Source organism: Muscardinus avellanarius (assembly GCF_963383645.1).
Source record: "Muscardinus avellanarius genome assembly, chromosome: 1".
Classification (NCBI taxonomy): domain Eukaryota; kingdom Metazoa; phylum Chordata; class Mammalia; order Rodentia; family Gliridae; genus Muscardinus; species Muscardinus avellanarius.
Window position 1 is genome coordinate 151,109,649 of NC_137786.1, and position 21,770 is coordinate 151,131,418.

Below are 21,770 nucleotides of genomic sequence, written 5' to 3' on the forward strand. Positions count from 1 at the left end.
GCAGCAAGAACAATGATCTGAGAGCTGAGAGCTTACAATTAACTCCGTATGTAGGCCAAAGAAATAAAACACCAAAGGATGAGATAGGTGGCAGTTACTTTAAACAGGGAAATATATATATATAGAGAGAGATAGACTGAATTCCTTTAGCTTCCTATAGAGAAGAAACAACAACAAAAAGTCAAAGTAATGTCATGGGTTCACAGGAAAACTGTGGGTTCTTGGCTTCCGTGGTAAACAGAATCTCAACACATGACAGTCAGAGGAAAAAGCAAAGGTTTTAAAATATGTCTGTACCCACAACATTCTCTTCTGGTCTCATTTCAAAAGGAAAATTCAAAATGTAGGAGTTTACTGCTCTTTGCTTAGTTTTTGTTCACTCAATTTTTACCTTTTTTTTTGTTTTTTGCTTCCTTTTACATTTATTGTTGTATCGATCTAGAATCCTACACAGTGTTGAACACAAAACAGATATGCAATAAATTCTTTTTAATTAATTAACTAGATTTACACTCTGAATATAGTTTGCACTCTAGGCCGGGTGTGGTTGCGCACGCTTGTAATCCCCGCGCTTGGGAGGCTGAGGCAGGAGGATTGCATGGGTTTTAAGCCAGCCTCAGCTACTTAGTGAGGCTCTGAGCAACTTAGTGAGACCCTGTTTCCAAATAAAATATAAAATAGGTCTTGAAGTATAGCCCAGAGGTAGAAAGCCCCTGGGTTCCACCCCCAGTACCAAAAAAAAAAAAAAAAAAAAGGAGAAAGTTATAAGAGGAGAGGTTATAATAGAGTAGACTAGAAGGTGCAGAAACAAATACATACACTTGTAGCTAGTTGTTTTTTTCTTTTTTTACACAGGAGTAAAAAAACATACACTGTATAAAAGACAGCCTTTAAAAAAATGGTGCTGGGAAAACTAGATATTCATATATAGAAGAATGAAATTGGACTCCTACCTCTCACCTTGTATAAAAATCAACTCAAGACGAATCAAGGAACTAGAAGTTAGACCAGAAACTTCACAATTACCAGAAGAAAACCTAGGACAACTACAACCACTATGGAAATCAGTATAAAGTTTCCTCAAAAGAAGAGGAATGAGCCGGGCATAGTGGCTCACACTTGTTATCTCAACTTTCTGGAGGCTGAGACAGGAGGGTTGAGTTCACGGCCAGCCTCAGCTACTTAGTGAGGTCCTTTGCAACTCGGTGATACCATTTCAAAATAAAGAATCAAAAATAGGGCTGGGGGTGTAACTCAGAGGTAGAATGCCCCTGGGTTCCATCCTCAATATATATAAAAAAAAAAAAGACTAGGAATGAACCAGGAGTAGTGGCATACACCTGTAAGTCTAGTACTTGGGAGGCAGAGACAAAAGGACATAAGGTTTGAATTCAGCCTCAGAAACTTAGTGAGACTCTCAGAAACCTAGCAAGACCTTGTTTCCAAACAAAAGAGTTCAAAGTGCTGAAAGTGCAGTTCAGAGGTAGAATGCCCCTGGGTTCAATCCCCAGTAACACTAACACACACACATATACACATGAAATGGAGCCACCATATAACACAGCTGTACCATTCCTCAGCATCATTCCAAAAGCATCAAAATCGGAATACTCTAGTGATAAATGCATATCCATATTTATAGCAGCACAATTTACAATATCCAAATTATGGAACCAACCTAGGTGTGGGACAATAGATGAGTGGGTAAAAAATTTGAAATATTCACATATTGGAATTTTACTCAGCCATGAAGAAGGACAAAATTATCTCCTTTGTGAGAAAATAGATGGAACTAGAGAATATTATGCTAAGTGAGATCATAAAGTCTCAAAAAGTCAAAGGTGAAAGGTGAAAGGTAGAGATTAAATAGAAACATTTAGATAAATGAAACCAGTAGAATGGTGGAAGGAGATTGAGGGAGGGATGTGGGGAGGATGAAAAGGAGAAACGAAGAAGTAAACAGCTCAAATAATGCTATGTCCATATATGAAGGCGTCACTTCCTATCTGACCAAAAAAGCCTGGGGAGGAGGAGGGACGTGAGGGAGGGAGGGGAAAGACATGGAAGGAAATACACCAAGTGCTTCATGCACGTAGGTTTGTATCACTTTGAACCTCACTATGCCGTATAACTACAATGCACTAATAAAAGGAGACACACACACACACACACACACACACACACACACACACACCTAGGTTTTAGAATATGGAGGAAAGAAAACAGAGGCACTGGAAGGGGGGAAAAAACCAATAAATCAGCTTACATTGTGAAGACTTAATAACAGTTTATAATGTGTTGTCAATCTGCTAAGATGGCAGCTGACAGAAAATTGGCAGAAATAGAGAAATGGACACAGGCCAATTTACATGCTTTTGTTAAATCTTTCCACAGCCTTGCCTAATTTGCAGCTATCTCAGCCAGATTCTGATTCTTTCCTCATGCAAATACTGATTTATCAAAAACCTGATTTATACAAAGCTAGAAGGGAATTATCTGTAGACATCCAACCACCTGAATTTTCCCTCCTCCTCCTCCTCCTCCTCCTCCTCCTCTTCTTTTTCCTTCTCCTCTCTTTCTCCTCCTTCTCTGTCCTCCTCCTCCTCCTCTTCTTCCTCTTTTTCTTTCTCTCTTCCTTCTTCCTCTTTCTCCTTCTCCTTTCTCTTTTTCCTTTTCCTCTTCTCTTTCTCCTCCTTCTCCTCTTTCCTCCTCCTCCTCTTCTTCCTCTTTTTCCTCCTCTTCCTCCTCCTCCTTCTTCTTCAGGATGAACTCAGGGATAATCTACCTCTGAGATATTCCCAGCCCCATTCTTTTTATTCTTTATTTTGAAACAGGGTCTCACTAAGTTGCAGAGGTCCTCACTAAGTAGCTGAGGCTGTCCGTGAACCGCGATCCTCGTCTCAACCTCCTGAATGCTGGGATTACAAGTGTGCGCCACCACGCCCGGTTTCCTGTTTTATTTTTTATTTTGAAACAGGGTCTCCCTGTTTTGGAGACTTCACTAAGTTGTTGAGGTCAGCCACAAACCTGTGATCCTGTTGTCTCAGCTTCCCAAGTACTGAGATTCCAGGTGTGCACCACCACACCTGGCTTTATACTCTTTTAATCTTGCAAAATTAAAACTCTAAACACATTAAATAATTCCCATTCTCCTCTCTGGTAACCTCTGGCAGCCACTATTCTACCTTCTATCTCTACAAATGAAAACAACTAACTCTGTGTGGGGTGGGGGTACTGGGAATTGAACTCAGGGTATTCTGCCTCTAAGCTACACTCCCAGCCTGATTTTGTATTTTTTGTTTTGAAACAGGTTCTCACTAGGTTGCTGAGAGTCTCACTATACTCGGGCTGTTCTCGAACCTTCAATCCTCCTGTCTTAGCCTCCCAAGTATGCACTACCACACCCACCAAATCACTTGTGTGTGTGTGTGTGTGGTACTGAGGATGGAACCCAGGGGCATTCTACTTCTGAGCTACACCCCGAGCCCTATTTTTTTTTTATTATTCTTTGTTTTGAAATAGGGTCTACATTGCATAGGGTCTCACAAGTAGTTGAGGATAGCTGCCAAATGTGTGATCCTCCTGTCTCAGCCTCCCAAGTACTGGGATAACAAGCATGTGCCACTATGCCTGCCTCCAACTTACATTTGTGTGTGTGTGGTACTTGGGGTAGAACCCATGGTCTTTCTACCTCCAGGCTATATTCCCAGACCTATTTTTATATTTTATTTGGAAATAGGGTCTCACTAAGTTGCTGAGAGCCTAAGTAGCTGAGGCTGGCTTCGAACCTGTGCGATCTTCCTGTCTCAGGCTCCCAAGCACGGGGATTACAAGCAAGCGACCAGCTCACTTTTAAACCACTCACTGGGGTCTGTCTTTTCATGAGCCAGGTGGATCTGTGTTATTCATTGCTGTTTCTCAGCCCCTAGCATAATGCCTGGTACATGTCATGTATTCTATAAATGTTTAATTATTAACTGGTTGAATGAATGATGGTTCCAACTTTTAGGCTAGATGACTTTAAGTCAAAGGCACAAACATACACAAAATACAAGACAGACGAAAAAAAAGCACATCACTGGGGGGGGGCATGGTGTTTTTCTGCTCTTTTTATCTCTACCCATGTATCTATTTATATTCCATAAATATAAGTTGAATGCCTTCTACCTAAGGGGAAGTTTGTTAGGCCCCCAGGGACAAAGATGAAGACAACATGTACTTTCCCACAATTACACTATAGCACTCATCACACTCTTCTGTAACTGCCTATGAATCTGTCTTCTCACCAAACACAGTCAGTCACACAGAAAGCACAGAACAAATCGTTGGTAAAGCATCTCATGGAGATTATAGCCTGCCAGAGGGAAAAGACTCACAGTCATACATCGTCAGGATCGTTGGCTGTGAGGTAGAAAAGCTGCTAATTCCAATGTAGCAGAAAGGGAGTATCCTATCGATACTGGGCAGCTCTTAGGGTTGTTGGAAGGGGCAGAGGTTCAGGAAGTGAAGCCAAGAGTCCAGGAATAAGAAGTGAAATCACTGCAGGACTAGCCCAGTAAGGAGACGGTCTCTGTTGCAGTGCTCCACTAAGGCCTCCTCTGCATCAAAAAATCAATCCTGCAACCACTGAGAAACCAACAGAGACAGCTGCCCCTACCTCTACTTATACCAGCAAAAGTGGAAACTCCATTCAAAGCCTGCATCTTCTGGTTGTTCATATCTGGATTTAGGCTTGACATGGATTAGCCTGATGAGTACAACCCTAGTTTTGTCTTTCTTCCTTCCTTCCTTCCTTCCTTCCTTCCTTCCTTCCTTCCTTTCCTTCTTTCCTTCTTTCTGTTTTATATTTCTGGTACTGAAGACTGAACTCAGGGGCATTTTACCTATTCTACCTCTGAGCTACATTCCCAGCCCTTTATATCCCTTATTTTGAATTAGGATCTTGCTAGATTGCTGAAAGTCTTGCTAAATTGTTTAATCTGAAACCTGCAATCCTCCTTATCTCATCTTCCCAGGTATTGGGATTCGAGCTTCCCACATAGCATTCTTGAATATAGTTTCAAGGGAGGCTGGGAATTTTGAGTTCCAAATAAAGAACAACTATTCCAAAGATGATGGGCAACCATAAATATGACAAGTGTCCACTGAACTGTAGCAGTATGTGATAGAAACTAGATTTGAAAAGATGCATTCCAAGTCTTTTGCTCACCTGGAACTTATATCCTAGAGGAGAGACACACAATGATCAAATAATTGAGCATAATGATAGATAGTGCTGGATGCTGCAAAGACAAGTAAAGTTGCAAACTTTACTTGTATTCCAAAAGGGTTTGCTAAGATAAGATGAACAGGGATCTGAGTGAACTGAGAGAGCAGCAAGCTCACAGGCTCTGTATGGGAACTAACTTAGTGCCTGGAGCACTGCAAGGAGGCTGGAGCTGAGTGAGGGGAAGAGAGTAGAAAATGAGGTAGGAAGGGCAGCTAAGGACCACATCGCATAGGCCTCATGAGCCATTGGGTTTGGATTCTAGTCAGGTAGTAGGAAAATGGCATGATGTAATATATTTTAGAAGGATTGTGGAGGCTGCTGTGGGGTCATGTGCCCTTTTATGGGGAACAAGGATAGAAGTGGGGAAACCAAGCTGATGAAAGTATGAGTACACTAAGATCTGCCCAGGTGGTTGGGGACAAGATAAAATGTGATGGGAATGTTGAGAGAAGAATGAAAACTGCCCAGGAAAAAAGGTAAGAAATCTTGGATAACGGGAATATCAACTCAAAACAAAACAAAAACTCACCAGTTAGATATTCTCCAAAGAAGAATATTTGCAAATCATACTGCAATACGAATAGCAGAGCATTGCAACATGAATATATGTGCCATAGTTATAGTAAAAGAAGCTGAGGCAAAGGCAGACTTTTGTTTGTTTGCTCTAATACCAGAGATTGAACTCAGCGGCATTCTTCCCCTGAGCTATATCTCCAGTCATTTTTATTTGTATTATTTTATTTTATTTATTTTTGCAGCACTGGGGATGGAACCCAGGGCCATTCTACCTCCAAGCTACACTCCCAACCCAATTTTTTATTCTTTATTTTGAAACAGGGCCTCACTGAGTTGCAAAGGGCCTCACCAAGTAGCTGAGGCCATCCGTGAACCTCAATTCTCCTGTCTCAGTTTCCCAAATGCTGGGATTATAAGCGTGCCCCACCACACTGGGCTCTTTTTATTTATTTTTATTTTGAAACAGGGTCTCACTATGTTTTTGAAGGTATCTGTAAGGTACCAAGGCTGGCCTAGGACCTATAATCTCTCACTTCATCTCCCCTTACTGAGCATGGTGGCACACATGTATAATCCCAAAAATCCAGTCTCAGCAAGAGGAGATTTCTTAAAGACAAAAATGAGGAGGATTACATTGGATATTGTGAAAAAATAATGCTTGGCTATAATGATTAATAACAAGAGTGGTATCAGTCTGAGGGTGAACAGATAATTGCTAGGCAGATGTCCTTGTAGAAGTACATTTGTGTAAAGCTGGGGCCTAAGCTTGTGTTTCTGGCAATCTTTTGTGATACTTACTATCAGGTAATCATTAGGTAAGAGTCCTTCATTTATAACATTCCAGCTTTAGTTACTTTTTTTTTTCTTTTTTACTTAGTAGGGTTGACATAACTGTCTTCATTTTGATTCTGACAACTTTTGCATTCCTTTCACAAGAAGAACAGGAGCAAAAACACACAGGCAGGTTGCTGAGAGTTATCAAAGCAAAGCTGGTGCACCCACTCACTATGATGTGGAAATCAGACAACAGGAAAGATCCAAGGGTGTCTCCATCAAGGTCAGTCCCAGGAAAAATTGTCACGTAGACATCTTCTCTGCATGCTGTCTTTGTCCATTCCTGCTGCTATAACAAAATGTCTTAGCCTGGGCGAGTGTGTGTGTGTGTGTGTGTGTGTGTGTGTGTCTAGGGATTGAACCCAGGGACATTCTACCTCTGAGCTACACCCCTGGTGCTATTTTATTTCTATTTTGAAGCTAGGTTGATGAGAACCTGTAATCCTCCTATCTCAGCCTCCCAAGTACTGAGATTACAAGGGCGTACAACCACACCTAGCCTAGGTAATTTTTTTTTTCCAGTACTGGGGATTGAACCCAGGGGCATTCTACTCTCTGAGCTACAGCCTAGTCAGAATAATTTTTAAACAAAAAAAAAGTTTGTCATAGTTCTGGCGGCTCTGAAGTACAAGATTAAGACAGCAACTGATTGGGTGTTTGGTGAAGGCTTCTGTTTCCTAGATTATGTCTTCTTACTATGTCTTCATATGGGAGAAGGAGCAAACAAATTCCGAGTCCTTTTTCATAAGGGCACTAATCCTTTTCCTGAAGGTAGAGGCCTCAGGACCCAGTCACCTTCCAAAGGCTGCACCTATTTATTTTTTTTTTTTCTTGGGATTGAACCCAAAGCATTCTACCTCTGAGCTACACCTCCAGCGCTTTTTATTTCTTGTTTTGAAAAAGGGTTTTGCTAGGTCTCTGGGTCTCATTAAATTTCTGGGATCCTCCAGTCTCAGCCTCCCAAGAACTGGGGTTACAGGTGTGCACCACCACATCCATCTCCTAGCTGGCTCCTGTTAACCATCGCCTTGAGGGTTAGGTTTCAACATCTGAATTTGGGGGTGGGGAAAAACATTCTGACTACTGCACACACTGCCCCAATTCACACCTAGAAGCACCTCTTATTCCACCCCAGCATCTCAGTTTGCATGGATACTGAGCCTCCAGGTTTCTCAGTAAATAGGACACCCAAACCTAAATGTTCAGTGCTTGTTTTGGTTTTTGCCCATGGAAGATGCTGGGAAGCATTTCAGATTGGCCAATTGAATCCACAGATGGAAACCTTTGTAAATTTAGAACAGATTGTCTTGGTTAATCTCTGTGATCAGAAAGATTAACGTATATATTGCTAAGACTTGCCTGAGATAAAAATGTACTATCTCCCCATAATAACATTTTGGGAATGTACATGCAATGCCTTACAATCTGGGCCAGGTGCCAAGGATCTACAACATTTAGAGCTTTATGGGCTTTTAAATGCCCTGAATCTTTCTATCTTCCACCCCAGCTGAGGGTTTCCACCCACTCCAGGACTTTGCCTTTTCCTTCTCCTACAGTAGCCACAGGTCCTTCAGAGTTCTGAACAGGATCAAAAGGCAGACTTCAGGAGCCCTAAGGTCAAGACAAAGTCACTAGCAACAAAGGCTTCAGAGGGGATTTCACCAAAATTGTTAGCAGGATACTCTGTGAGTACCAGACATCAGACACAGAGGATATGGGGTTAGCTTAGACTCCTGCATAAACTTCTACCCGCTCCTCTGCTGCCCCCCCCCCCCCGCGATCTCTTTCTTTCTGCAGGAACTTTGTCTTCGGTGACTAAGATGGGCTACAACTGGGGTGTGGCCATCTTAGAGGTTTCACATTTGAACCTAGTCACGAATCTATCAAACTGATTTTTCCTCTGTTCACGTTAGGCTGGGTCACCCGCGGGGAACGCTTTGGCAGTCCAGGACGCCTCAAAGGGAATTCCATCCAGTAGGTTTTTCTCCTTGGCTCCCCTCTTATAGGTCACCCTGCTGCAACTTTCTCCTATCTCTGCAATGTACGCACCCCAAGCCCCATCCGAAAACTACTCTTCAAAGACTTCCCTCTAGCTGGGCACGGTGTGCATACCTATAATCCTAGTACTTGGGAGGCGGAAGCAGGAGGATGGCAGGTTCAAGACCAGCCTCAGCAATTTAGCAGCATCTCAGCAATCTAGCGAAGATCCTGTTTCAACATAAAACATAAAGAGGGTTGGAGGTGTAGGTCGGAGGTAGAACGCCCAACCCCCATGCTTTCGATCCCCAGCACCAGCGCAGGCGGGCAAGCTCAACACCCGGAGAAGAACTTGCGGTCATTTCCACGCAGAACCACAGAGCCCTTTTAGAGAAGAAAAGCAGGCGGCCAGGGGTCCGGGATGGTAGGCGGCGCGAGGGGAGCGGTCCCGCCCGGAGCCCCGCCCACCTCCTGCCCCGCCCACCACCTGTACCCGGCCCGCCCAGCTATTGGCCCCGCCTCCACCGCGTGCCACATCGTGTCCGCCCCGCCCCTTCCAGATACCACGCCCCTCCCCGCCTCCCACACGCCCCGCCCTTCTGATGGCCCCGCCTATCGCGTGCCACGCCGCGTCTCGGCCCCGCCCTTCAGAGGGCACCTCCCAGGCCCCGCCCCTCCACAGCCACGCCCAGCCCATCGCGTGCCGCGCCGCTCCCCGGCCCCGCCCCTTCGCACGCCCCGCCCCCGGCCCCGCCCCGCGCGGCGCCCCCTCCAGCCCCGGCGCGGCGCCCCGTTCGGTCGCTCTGGGCGCGGGCGGCGGAAGGGGACGCGGAGGCCGGCGCGCACAGACTCGCCGCCGCCGCTCGCAGCTCGGCCGGGACCGCGAGGCCGCCGCGCCCGCCCTGGGAACAATGGGAGTCGGCGCGCGAGGCGCCTGGGCCGCGCTGCTGCTGGGCGCGCTGGGCGCGCTGCCGGCGCTGAGGGCCGCGGGCGGTGAGTCCCGGGAGGGAGGCGGGAGTTCTGGGAGGCTCTGGTCCGACGCACTTTGGGGAAACTGAGGCCGGGCGGGCCGGAGACTTCGTGCGGCCGCGCTCTGCTCCTGCCGGCGGCGGGGCGCGGATAACCTGTTGCGGGCCTGGAGCGGAGGGCACAGTTCGCTTTTTATAGCCTTTCCTGAAGTTAGTGTCCACTGCGGGTGGGCGTCGATCCGTGGCTTGCGTTCATGCACAAGGGTCGGGGGGCTGGAAACATGTCTACCGTGCCGGCAGGAGCACGTCCACCAGCGGCTTCCCGGTCTAGTCGCGCAGGACCCTGAGGCTCGCAGCCCCGAGGCTCCGGGTGGTGGGCGCCGGGGCGCAGGTGAGGCCCTGGGCGGGGGCGCAGGCGCGGGGGGCTGCGGGGCCCTCTGTGAAGTTGTAACAAAATGACGTTGACATTTCTCTTCTGTGGACGGGATTTTGATCCCCTTTCGGGCCGGGCCTTGTCTCTTTAGAAACTTTGAAAAGTCCTTTTTTGGATGAAGCCCGGAAACTGGGCTTTGCTATGTAAATCCTGTTTTCCATTGTCAACTATTACAGAGAAGTGCAGTCCCTGGGTAATGGTCAGACAAACTAGGAGAGTTTTCTTAAGTGACTGAAGTTTTTCATGGCTTTAAATTCTGGCCACCCGCTGTATATTTGGCCCTACATTAGTGTATTAAGCGAGATAAGGAATTCAGTTTGCATAACCAGCCCTTCAGGCACAACACCTGCTTTTGTTGGATTAGTATAGGTTAGTTAAATATTTTTTGTTTTGCTGAATTTTTATGTTTGCTTAATCATACCTGTGATAGACGGCAGACCTGGTTTTGAGATAATTTAAGAAAAGAAAGATAAGTAAAATCATGTTCTGTAGTGTATCTTGTTGCTAATTTTATACTGATGATTGACAGGTCTTCATTTTTAAAAGTTTGTTGCTTTGTATGTGAAAGCAAACCTTTTTACGATTTCTCTAACGAATTACTGATTAGAGAAACTAGGAATGCCCTTGCTTTTTTCTTTTGCCCTCATAACACAGATTTTTTTTTCTGCCCTATTTTAACACAGTGTTCTGTTTGTTAATGTCTCACTAGAGGTTAGTGCTATTTGGAAAACTTTAAATGCTCTACTGTTGGAAAATCCCAAGTTCATAAACTAGAATAACTGCCCTGGGCCGGAATTCATTTCTGCAGACTATAATATTACCTTGAAACTGACTAAAAGAAGATTCAGTAGATTTCTCAAAAAAGAATCAGCTGTTCTAGTCTTAATATATATAGGATGTAATTGATAATAAAATATCATTACAAGGTGTAGTGATTTTTAACAATCATACAGAAACTTACACGGCTAGTATTTACTGTACACATTTTCTCGTCACTGTGTAATCAACAAAGTGTCATTACAAAGCATAGCGATTTTTAACATCCTACAAACATATTGCTGATATTTGCTGTGTACCCTACACTGTGATAATTTAAGCCACAAATCATCCCATTGGATCATCACTGTCTCACACTATCATCTCCATTTCATAGATGAGTAAGCTGAGGCTTAAAAGCTAATATATTTAGAGTAAAACAGTGAATACAAGTTTAATTTTAGGCCAGAATTCAAGCTTTCAGCTGTTTCACTGCAAAGCCACCTTAAGTGATGTTGGCTCTTAGAGTGGGTAATACTTTTATTCCACAGTACTGCCATTGTCTAGAATCTTGAGGGAGAAAAGAAAAGCATCATTAAATTCTGTTCTTAAGACATCCAGTCTACTGCATAGTTTTATGTCTTGAGTTGGAGAAAGGGGAGACTAAGAACATATTAGCAAATCAGCAGACAGGATAGATTGTAGTAGTCCAATGAAGGCCATTAACAGAATGGAAAGGAAGGTTGTTAGTCATTTTCTTGGTGGCAAGTGAAAGAAACCATCTTTAACAACCTTAAGGGAAAGAAGGTACTTTATTAACTCTTAGCTGAAAATTTTAAGGGTTAAGGTGGCTTGGAAATGGCTGTATTCAGAGTTCAAATAAATTGCCAAGAAATCATCTTGCAAGACAAAACAGAAGGGAGATGAACGCAGGAGGCATATGCAGTAGTCCAGAAAGAAGATGCTAGTGAGAGGTAATAAAGATAAGTAGGGGGGCGGAGGCTGATCATTTGTTAATGGATTGAACCGTGCGGCAAGGAAGAGGAAGGAATGAACGATGGCCTCTAGATTAGGGGCAGAGCAGCGGTTGGTAGTGCAGCAACTGGGAAGGAGGGGAGGAGCCAGTTTACAGTAGAAAGTCAGCAGTTTCATTCTGGCACTCTCTGGTAGGCTTTGGGATCAAATCCTCCTGGTTCAGATTCAGACTGTGTCACTTAGCTAGCTGGGTGGCTTTCTCTGGGCCTCAATTCCTGTCACTCCAAAACAATGCTCCTGTCTCAGAATTTTGGGGGGAATGTTAGTGAGCTAATGCAGGTCACATGCTCCCTCACAAGACCTGGTGTGTAAGAGGCATGTCAACATTTTGGCAATTATTTGATGCGTGCTGCTAAATATATCTGTATATTCACAATGCATCCTTTGGTGATAAATAGATTATAGTCCCAAAGGAAGAAGGCATTTGCATGAGGAAGATATTTCCACAGTGGTAAAAGACTACAAAGTTGTTGTTGCATAGTTTTCTTTGTACTTTGAGAGGTTTTTGTGTTAGTGGGGGAGGGTTCATCTTTGCAAACATTAAACAGTACACTTGATATCTTGTAGCATATTACTTAATCTTCCATTATACAAAGATTCAAGGTGCATAAGCCACTCTGAAAAGTTGCTTAACTGAGGCATAGAATTAATTTTTTTCCAGACTTTAAGGTATTAGTAAAATTTTTTTAAAGAATACTGAGCAGATTTGCAGTTAAAAAAAAATGAAAATGCTACCTACTGCCACCGTCTCCATTGTATGAAGTGTGAAGTGTGGGTGGTGGAAGGCCTGGAGGCACCCATGAATAGAAAGGGGCTCTCCTGAGATGGCCCACTCCACTCCGAAGAGCAGAGTTATCTGTAACAGAAATTGGTTCATCTGTCACCACCTCTCTATCTTCAGGTAGGTGATAGACTTTGGCAAAGCTTTTTGGCTACACATAGTAAGTGCCATGTAAGTGTTATATAAGCTGGATGTTTTCTGCCTTGAAAGATCTGATAATACAGTCTTAAATTTACTGACAGCTTCAAGGTATGTTTCATAGCAACAGTGGAAAAGTCGAACTTCCTGTGGAATCATCTACCCTCCCCCACACTACCACCAGCACCACCCCAGGGGCAGAAAGGAACATATTGCCAGAATTCTTAGTTAAATATGAAATGTTCTTTCATAACCACATGTCTCTTTATTTTTGTAGGATCTCCAGAAATGACAAATTCTCTACAAAACTCCACTGCTAACTCCCCAGCAGGTGAGTTTTAAAAGATTCAAGAAATGCATTTTTTCTGTCTAGGGTACGTAAAGTAACAAGAGCCAGGGAGATACACCTAAGCTGGTGCACTGACCTGTCTAAACCACTAGTTATTGAACAATGAATTTCTAGAGCTTACTAAAGCACTGCTCATTTTAGACATTAATAAATGAAATGTCACTGGATTAATAGTCTTTCTCAGTCTAGCAAAGATGTAAATAAGTTCTAAAACAAAAAGCGTATCAGAATTTCATACTTTCAGGGTTTTTTGTTTTTTTGTTAGTGTGTATGTATGCGTTTGTATATTAACTGAAGATTGAACCCAGAGGTGTTCTATATCTCAGCGATATCCCAGCCCTATTTTATTTTTATTTTGAAATGGTCTGGCTAGGATGATGAGAGTCTCACTACTGCTCACTACAGTTGATCTTGTTTCTGCTTCCCAAATACTGGGATTACAGGTTTGTGCCACCATGCTCAATTAATATGTTGACTTTTAAAACACATTTTTTAGATGTGAAAGATCTTACTCTGCCAATGGATATGAAATATGAAAATGTAATTCTCACGGTCTTGCTAATGAAACAAGTCACTGTAAGCTGGTCAGCCGTAACAACTTTATACCTTGGCTGCCACTGCTTATATTTTACTCATTAGTCAGACCTGAACCCACCATCTTCTCTGTTAAAATAATTGATAAGTCTCTTTCCTGCAGTTTTAGTTTGTGACAAATAGATTCCCTTTTTGGGACTCTAAAGTTCACTTGCATGGAAAGTTACAGGAACTAGGCTAATATCAAGATCAGTAATGAACCATCAAAGCATGTTTCTGATAAGCAGTATTTGGATTAGCCTTTCCCTACCCTTATTTTTCATAGTTGACTCAGGTGGAATATATCACGTTAAAAAGCCCATTTTCTCTAATCTGCAATGAGTATTTATTGTCTCTTGTGTGTGTGTGTGTGGGGGGGGGGGTACTGGGGATGGAACCCAGGGGCATTCTACCTCTGAGCTACACCTCCAGCCCTATTTTTTATTCTTTATTTTGAAACAGGGTCTCACTAAGTAGATGAGGCTGTCTATGAACCATGATCCTCTCGTCTCAGTCTCCCAAATGCTGAGATTACAAGTGTGTGCCACCATGCCTGGCTTATTGTCTCTTAACATACTAAGATATTCTAAATGGTAAATGGACCAAGCCTTTTCTCTGTGGCATTCTGAGTTTTTTGTTTTATTTTGTGGTAATGTATATAACATAAAAATTATGATTTTTAACCATTTTTAAGTTTTAAGCTTATAGCTTATGATTTTTAAGTTTAGAGTTCAGTGGCATTAAATGAATTCACATTATTGTGCAATTTCATGGAATTTTTGTCTCTGTGGGTACCAGTGTTCTGTGTATTTCATGTTCTTTGTTTCCCTCTGTGCTTTCTTTTAATTAGCTCTGATTTTCCTGATGATTTCTGGAATTTCTGGGGGAACTTAGTCAAGTATATGCTTTTAGCCTAGATTAGTAATTCTATACAAAAATTTTTATTGAGGCAGAAAAGACTAAATGTATCATGCCCAAATGTAATAGTGATTCTCATTGGGTGGTTATGAGAGGGTTTAAAAAAATACTTTATTAGCCTATTAGTTCTTTTTGTCCCATTTATCCATTATTGAATCTGATTCTGCACTACAGAACTTTTAACTTTTAGATAAAGCAAGAAGGTTGAAGAAAAGTAAATATAAGAGTAGTGTTAACAATAGCCACCCTTTCGTCTCAAGTTTAGAAAACACTTCTCAAGCAGTAGTGAGGTAGGATCCTCTCTATTCATGGACAAATTGAATTTAGAGTAGTGAAGGCCACATGGCAACAAATGCTACATTCAGAGTTTGGAACCTAGTTTCTTACATTTCAAAACCCATGAGCCGGGCATGGTGGTGTATGCTTATAATTCCAGCATTTGGGAAGCTTAGACGGGAGGATCACAGTTCGAGGACAGCCTCAGTTACTACTTAGTGATGCCCTTGGCAACTCAATGAGACCCTGTTTCAAAATAAAGAATAAAAAATAGGGCTAGGGGTGTGGCTTGGAGGTAGAACACCCCTATATTACATCCCTAGTACTGCCAAAAAAAAAAAAAATGATCCTTCACTAATACTTGCTAAAATTATCATGTGGCTTTACCTTAAAAAAAAAAAATGCTTTTCACTGAAGAAATGCCACTGCTGACTTCAGCTGTAAATGATGACTAAAAGTTATTGCTGACTAGGTATGATGGCACATCTTTGTAGTGTCAATGCTTGGGAGGCTAGGACAGGAGGATCACAGGTTCAAGGCCAGTAGCAAGAGAAAAAATAATGAAATAGGACTAGGGTATAGCTCAGAGGTAGAATGCCCATGGGTTCAATCTCTAGTATCAAAAAAAAAGTTGTTGCTGTACTTTGAGCACCACTCCAGAATCTGTGGAATGATTTTAAATGCCCGTTTTAGACAAGAGAAATTTTTTGAGGGAGGAATAAAGCCGCCCCCTTTTAAGAAAGATCAGATAATGCAACTATTAAAAATGCTTTTTGGTGAGCCAGGTGTGGTGGCACACAATTGTAATCCTAGCATTTGGGAGGCTGAGACAAGAGGATTGAGGTTCGCAGGCAGTCTCAGCTACTTAGTGAGGCCCTTTGCAACTCAGTGAGACCCTGTTGTTTCAAAAAAAAAAAAAAATAGGGCTGGAGTGTAGCTCAGAGGTAGAATTTCCCCTGGGTTCCATCCAAAACAACAAAAAAATGCTTTTTGGTAAATGTATAACATTCCTTATAACCACTATATTCTTATGTTCTCTTTAATCTTGTAAAAACCTTATAAAATATGTTGAATTTGTATATTTTACAGAACATGAGTTTTAATCTTTTATAGTAACAGACCCTTCTAATTAGAGAAATTTTGCCAATTTATTTGGTGCTATTTTATTGAGCATGGATTATTTGGCTCTAATCCAAGCGAGAAAATAGCATTTTGGGCAAAGTCTGTTAGGATTTATAATCTAGGAACTTATTATTGGAAAAAAAAATGGAGATTCTAATACTACTCAGGAGAGTAGGCATCTATCAATTATATAGAGCTCACTGCATTTGAGCCAGTAAATCTTTTTTTGTCTTGTTAAAGTCTCCTAAATTCAGAGAGTGAAATCTGTTGGGGTAGTTGTTGTTGTCTTGGTTCTAGGGATTGAATCCAGGGACATTGTACCTCTGAGCTAAATACTCAGCCCTATTTTATTTTTTGAAGCAGGGTCTTGCTAAGTTGCTGAGGCTGGCCTTGAACCTGCAATACCCCTGTCTCAATCTTCCAAGTACTGGAATTACAGGCATGTGCCACCATGTCCTGCTGAGATCTATGTTTTATTCATCCTAATGCTAATGCACCTGGTATATACAAGGTGTTTTAGTTAGATTTTTTGTCTCCATGACCAAAATACCTGACAAATACAACTTAGAGGAAAAAAAGTTTATTTAGGGCTCACAGTTTCAGAGGTCAGTACATGATTGACTGGCTTTAAGGCAGAAACTCATCAGCAGGGACTGTTATAGGAAAAGTTGTGCTCAGCTCATGGTAATCAGAAGCAGAACATTAGAGAGAAGAAGTGGCCAGGGACCCATACAGTCCCTGGACATGTCCCTAGGCCTCCACCTGCTCCAGCCATGTCCTGCTTCAAACCTGGCTTCATTGCCAACACATGAGGTTTTAGGGGACATTTTAATTTGCAAACCATAACAGTAGGTATGAAAATAAGTACGTATGTGTGGTTGATGTGAATTGCAGAATCAAATACATATTTTATGATTGCTGACTTACCCAAAGCACTGCTATGTGTATTCTGCAGACATGTATTTGTTTGTTGTCCATCTAACTATTGTTCTTGTATATAGGATAATATTATTTGAAGACAGAGAAGCAGGAACAGAAGTTACTTTCCATTTGATCCACTGAATAATATGTAAAAGTTTTTTTATTTTTTTGGTAGTACTAGGAATTGAACCCAGGGGCAGTCTATATCCGAGATATACCCTTAGCCCTATTTCATTTTTTGTTTTGAAACAGGGTCTTGCTGGGTTACAGAGAATCTTGCTACATTGCTGAGGCTGTCCTTGAACCAGCAGCAATCCTCCTGTCTCAGCCTCCTGATTGCTGGGATTATGGGTGTGTGCCACCATGTACAGCTCTATTTTTTATTATTTAAAGAAAACCCTACTTTTAACACTTGTCTAAGTGGGTATTCATTTGTACTTTGAGCTTACGGGGAAAATTCCCTTCATTTCATACATTTAGTAAGAGGATTTATGATTTAGGGTCTAATGGGCAGATGAGTTTACTCTTCATGGTGCAAGAAAGACACATGTCCAGGTTATTTTGCATAATAGGTATCTGGGCAAAGAGAGAAGAGAATGGGATATGGTCCTGAATGAAGAGCAGCTCTCATGAGAGCAAGAGCAACTGCTTAGTATAATCTAAGATACAGCCTCTGTCTTATCACCCATCATTGATACTTTTCAAACAAGGAATCTGAGAGTGTCAGGTTATCCATCTAGTTTAAAGCACTTTTGGGGGCACAGTTTACACTACTTCAGTTCCAAAGCAGGGAATCTCCTCCTAATCAAGTATGTTGCCCCACACATGGCTGCCTTTGGCTTAGTTACCCATGCTTGGTCCAATCACTTGGGCTGCTCAAGTAGGATTGATTTATCCACAGACATGGCAGGGGGACCACAGTCCAGAACTCTAGGTCTGGGTTTGGCCTAGAGTTCTTCAGAAGAGAGCAGTGGACATTTGAGAACACAGATAACTCTATATTCTAGTTGAATACTGGAAATCTTGCGTGGAAAGAATTTGTCAGGTACAATAATCCCATACTCCATACTACTGTCTTCTATGTATTTTAGATAAAATGTTTTATGTATGAAAACTCTTGTATGTAGATGGAAACTTCTTGTAAGTGGCCCTTGAGAAGGAAACTAGTTACCCTAACAGGTTGCTTTGGATGCAGATAGTGTCAGAAAAATCATCATAGATACAAATATTGATTGTTTCTGAACTAGAGAAATTAGATGTAGTAAATACTTTTGCTAAGTACTATAAAGAATGTGTTCATTCTTAAACCACTTCAGTTCCTTAGAGACTGTCAATTGTGTTCAGCTCATGTTTTTGAGATAACATTTAATGTCATCAGATTTTGTCTTAAAGAGTATAGAGTGGAATAATCATTCAATATTATGTTCACTTACTCAGAGAATAGATGTTTGGAGTGCCCACTTTGCTAGTTGCTGTTTAGTTATAAGACAGATAAGTTCCATCCTCAGTAACCCCCCCCCCACACACACACACTGTAGCATCAGTCATCCTTGTTTTGAGTTTCTTCAACCATAGTCAAGTCAAAAGTACTTTCATACTGACATTTGGGTTTGTCCTCACTCATATGGCAACTTTGTAAGCAGTCTTATTGAAATATAACTTGAATACCATGTGCTGTGGTTTGGTGTAGTTAGAGTGTTTCCCCCAAAGGTTCATGTATAGTGGCAGTGTTGAGAAGCAGTGGAATCTTGATTGGGCCAGGTCTATTGGAAGGTGGTAAGATCCTTGAGGCACCACCTCTGGAAGGAATCATGCCTATCTCAAGGGAGTGGTTATAAAGTAAGGCCTCCCCATGAGTCTGGCTCCTTCTGTACTCTACTAGTTCTCTTTTCCATTTCTCCAGCATGTAGGAGTGCAGCCAAGGGGCCTTCTCTAGAGCCCAGTACATGCTAGCGCCATGCTCTTGGATTTCCAGAACTATGAGCTAAAGATCCCTCTTTTCCACCCAAATTCAGGTATTTAATTAACAGCAACAGAAAAGGGACTATTATACCATTAACACATTTCAAGTGACAGTCCAGTGGTTTTTAGTGTATTTACAACCATCACCACACTCAATTTTGGGATCTTTTTATCACCTCAAAAAAAAGCTGTGCCCAGCCCTACCTCTCAGCCCTAAGCGACTGCCAATCTACTTCCTGTCTAGAGTTGCCTATTCTGAACTTTCATGCATATGAATGAATCATGGTAGTAAGTGGCCCTTTATCACTGGCTTCTATCACCTGCTGTAATATTTATATTTTTTATCCAAGTTGTAGTGTTTATCATTAATTCCCCATTATGGCCAAATATTATTCCATAGAGTGGACAAATTGTTAATTCCTTCATCTGTCAGAGAACATCTGAGTTTCCATCTCTTGATATTATGAATAATACTGCTATAAACATTTATATACAAATGTTTGTGTAGACATATTTTTATTCTTCCAGATATATTCCTAGGGTGGAATTGCTGGGTCATATGGTATCTGTATATTTTTTTAGTAAATTGCCAGACTGTCTTTCAGAGCAACTACACCACTTTACATTCCCATTGGCGGTGTGTAAAGGTTCTGATTTCTCTACTTTCTCTCCAACAGTTACTGGCCAGCTTACTGGATGTATCTCATGGTTTTGATTTGCATTTCTTTGATGACTAATGATACTGAGCATTTTTATGTGTTAATTGGTAATTTGCATATAATCTTCGGAAAATGTCAGTTGAAGTTCTGTCTGCCTCCTTCCACTGCTTTACCACTGAGCCATATCCTCACAGCTCCCTGCCCCTGTTAATTATTTTTCTTAATTTTGAGATAGTGTCTCACAGAGTTGTGGAGGCTAGCCTTGAACTTGCGATCCACCTGCCTCAGCTTCCTGAGTCAATAGGATTACAGGCATGCACCACTCTATCCTGCCTTTGCCCACTTTTAATTTTTTTTGTTAGTTTGTATTTTTATTTTTTCTAATTGTAAAAATAATATTCTTTTGGAAATTCTGTAAAGTATAGAAAAAGACTTCCACCAGAGATTTATTGTCACAGTAACTATAGTTTATAACAATGTATAGTATACTTAAAAAATTGCCAAGAGAGTAGATTGAGTTCTCACCATAAAAAAAAAATATGTGAGCTAGTGTAGGTTTGTTTGATTTAGCCATTCTACAGTGTATAACATATATCAAAACATGTTGTGGATCATAGATATGTCTAAGATTATTATTAAGAAAAGAGAAAGTTATTTTCAGCAAGTATTTTTAGTTTAGTTTCCCCTACCACCACCGCCACCCCAACAGAAACTTAACCACACAGGCATAATTTCTTAAAATGGGAACCAACCCTCTTCTACAAAACATTTCATTATGGTTACATCTTTATGACTTGAAAGCAGCTGGTTGTTTATTGAGAACTGGTTTGGTTACGTGTGTGTGTGTGTGTGTGTGTGTGTGTGTGTGTCTGTGTGTGTCTGTGTGTGTCTGTGTCTCCCCTACCCTTTCTTGATTTTTGGTTTTTGTCTCTCCTGGCTCCACCACTCTGCCTCTGGCCTTTGCACATACTGTTCTTGATACTTGAAAAGTCCTCCCCCAATCTTTGCTTTTGCCTGGCTAATACCCAGTCAGCCTTCAGGCTTCAGGTTCTACCAGGAACAGCCCTGACCTCAGGCCTGAATGGAGTTGCAGAGGTGCCTGTGGTTTACTGGCTGCATCTGCTTTCTCCAGGTGCCTTCCTGACTGGAAAGTTGGTCCTTCTGGGCAGTGCTGATTGCACTCCCACCACCTCCCCAGTGCCCGCAGAGGATCTGGCACCCATCTCTGTTGGAATAGTAAAGACTAAATGAGTACTCTGGGAGGAGAGCAGTACTCAGGCATGTGGCCCCAGCCTTCGCCACAACATGCGTGGGGAGTGCCTGGGCCAGAACAGACCCTTCACACTCGGACCTTTGGCTTTACAGGTAGGGAGAATAGGGCTGCGGATGTGTTAATGGGTGAGTTGTCAGCATTGGGTTCCGTGTGCCTAGGCAACTTGCTTATCTCTCTGGAGTAAAGACCCTGTAAAGCCCTGGGGGGAGCAGCACTCCAGAAGTGGGTTGACAAGGTGATTCAGAAAGTCAGGTGTGCAGGGGTCACTTCTGCTGAGGAGTGCCCTTGCTGGAAGGCTGCCTCAGGAGATAGATGTGTAAGTGGTCAGCTCCTGTGGCCTCAGGCAGGAGCCGCTGGTTCTGAGTTTGTGGCAGGAGGCAGGGAAAGTGACAAGTAAAGACTGGCTGAGAGGCAAGGAGTCCCTGGAGTCTTTCTGGGAATTTGGAGTTGATTGTAATGCAGAGCTTTGCCAGGCTTGAAGGTGGGTCATCACATGATTTAGTGGACATTTTAGGAAGCAAGGACTAGAAGTAGAGCCTGTGGATTCCTACTGGCTGATCGGCCAGGAGAGTGTGGTGGGAATGAAGAGAGGAATTTGCTGATGGATTGGTGTGGCAGGTGAGGGGAAAGGCTGGCTGGCTGGGTACTTTGAGTGTAGCTCCATTGTTCAGTTGTCCAAATCAAAATTAGACACCTGGCCACCCCTTATGTGGGGATCATTTCAAGGGAACGGTTAAAAAAGAACAGCACAGTGGAGGAGGGCCACTGTGGTCGGCAGAGCGGCATCAAAAGTGGGAAAGCCTGGTGACTAGAGGAGAAAGAAGTAGGGGTTAGAATCAAGAGAATCCCACTTTTATTGCTTTCTTATCTTTGAAAAAATTTGAGGTAGGATGGGGCCATGACATCACTAAAATTAGGAAGTTTAACTTTTCTGCATGACCTAGTTTTTAAAGAGGTTTTATAGCCAGGCATGTTGGGTCACACCTGTAATCCTAGTACCTGGGAGGCTG

The 21,770-nt window shown here is 42.4% G+C and overlaps 1 protein-coding gene across 1 annotated transcript in view; it reads left to right on the top strand.

Annotated features, from left to right (window-relative positions):
* Positions 1-8,597, top strand: part of MMP7 (matrix metallopeptidase 7) — a gene marked incomplete at both ends in the record, with an annotated part of 87,154 nt that extends 78,557 nt beyond the window's left edge. The window contains one exon of the mRNA XM_080688871.1: positions 8,533-8,597. Coding sequence (XP_080544997.1) covers positions 8,533-8,597 — 65 coding nt within the window. The remainder of the gene's footprint in view (positions 1-8,532) is intronic.
* Between the last annotated feature and the right edge of the window lie 13,173 nt (positions 8,598-21,770).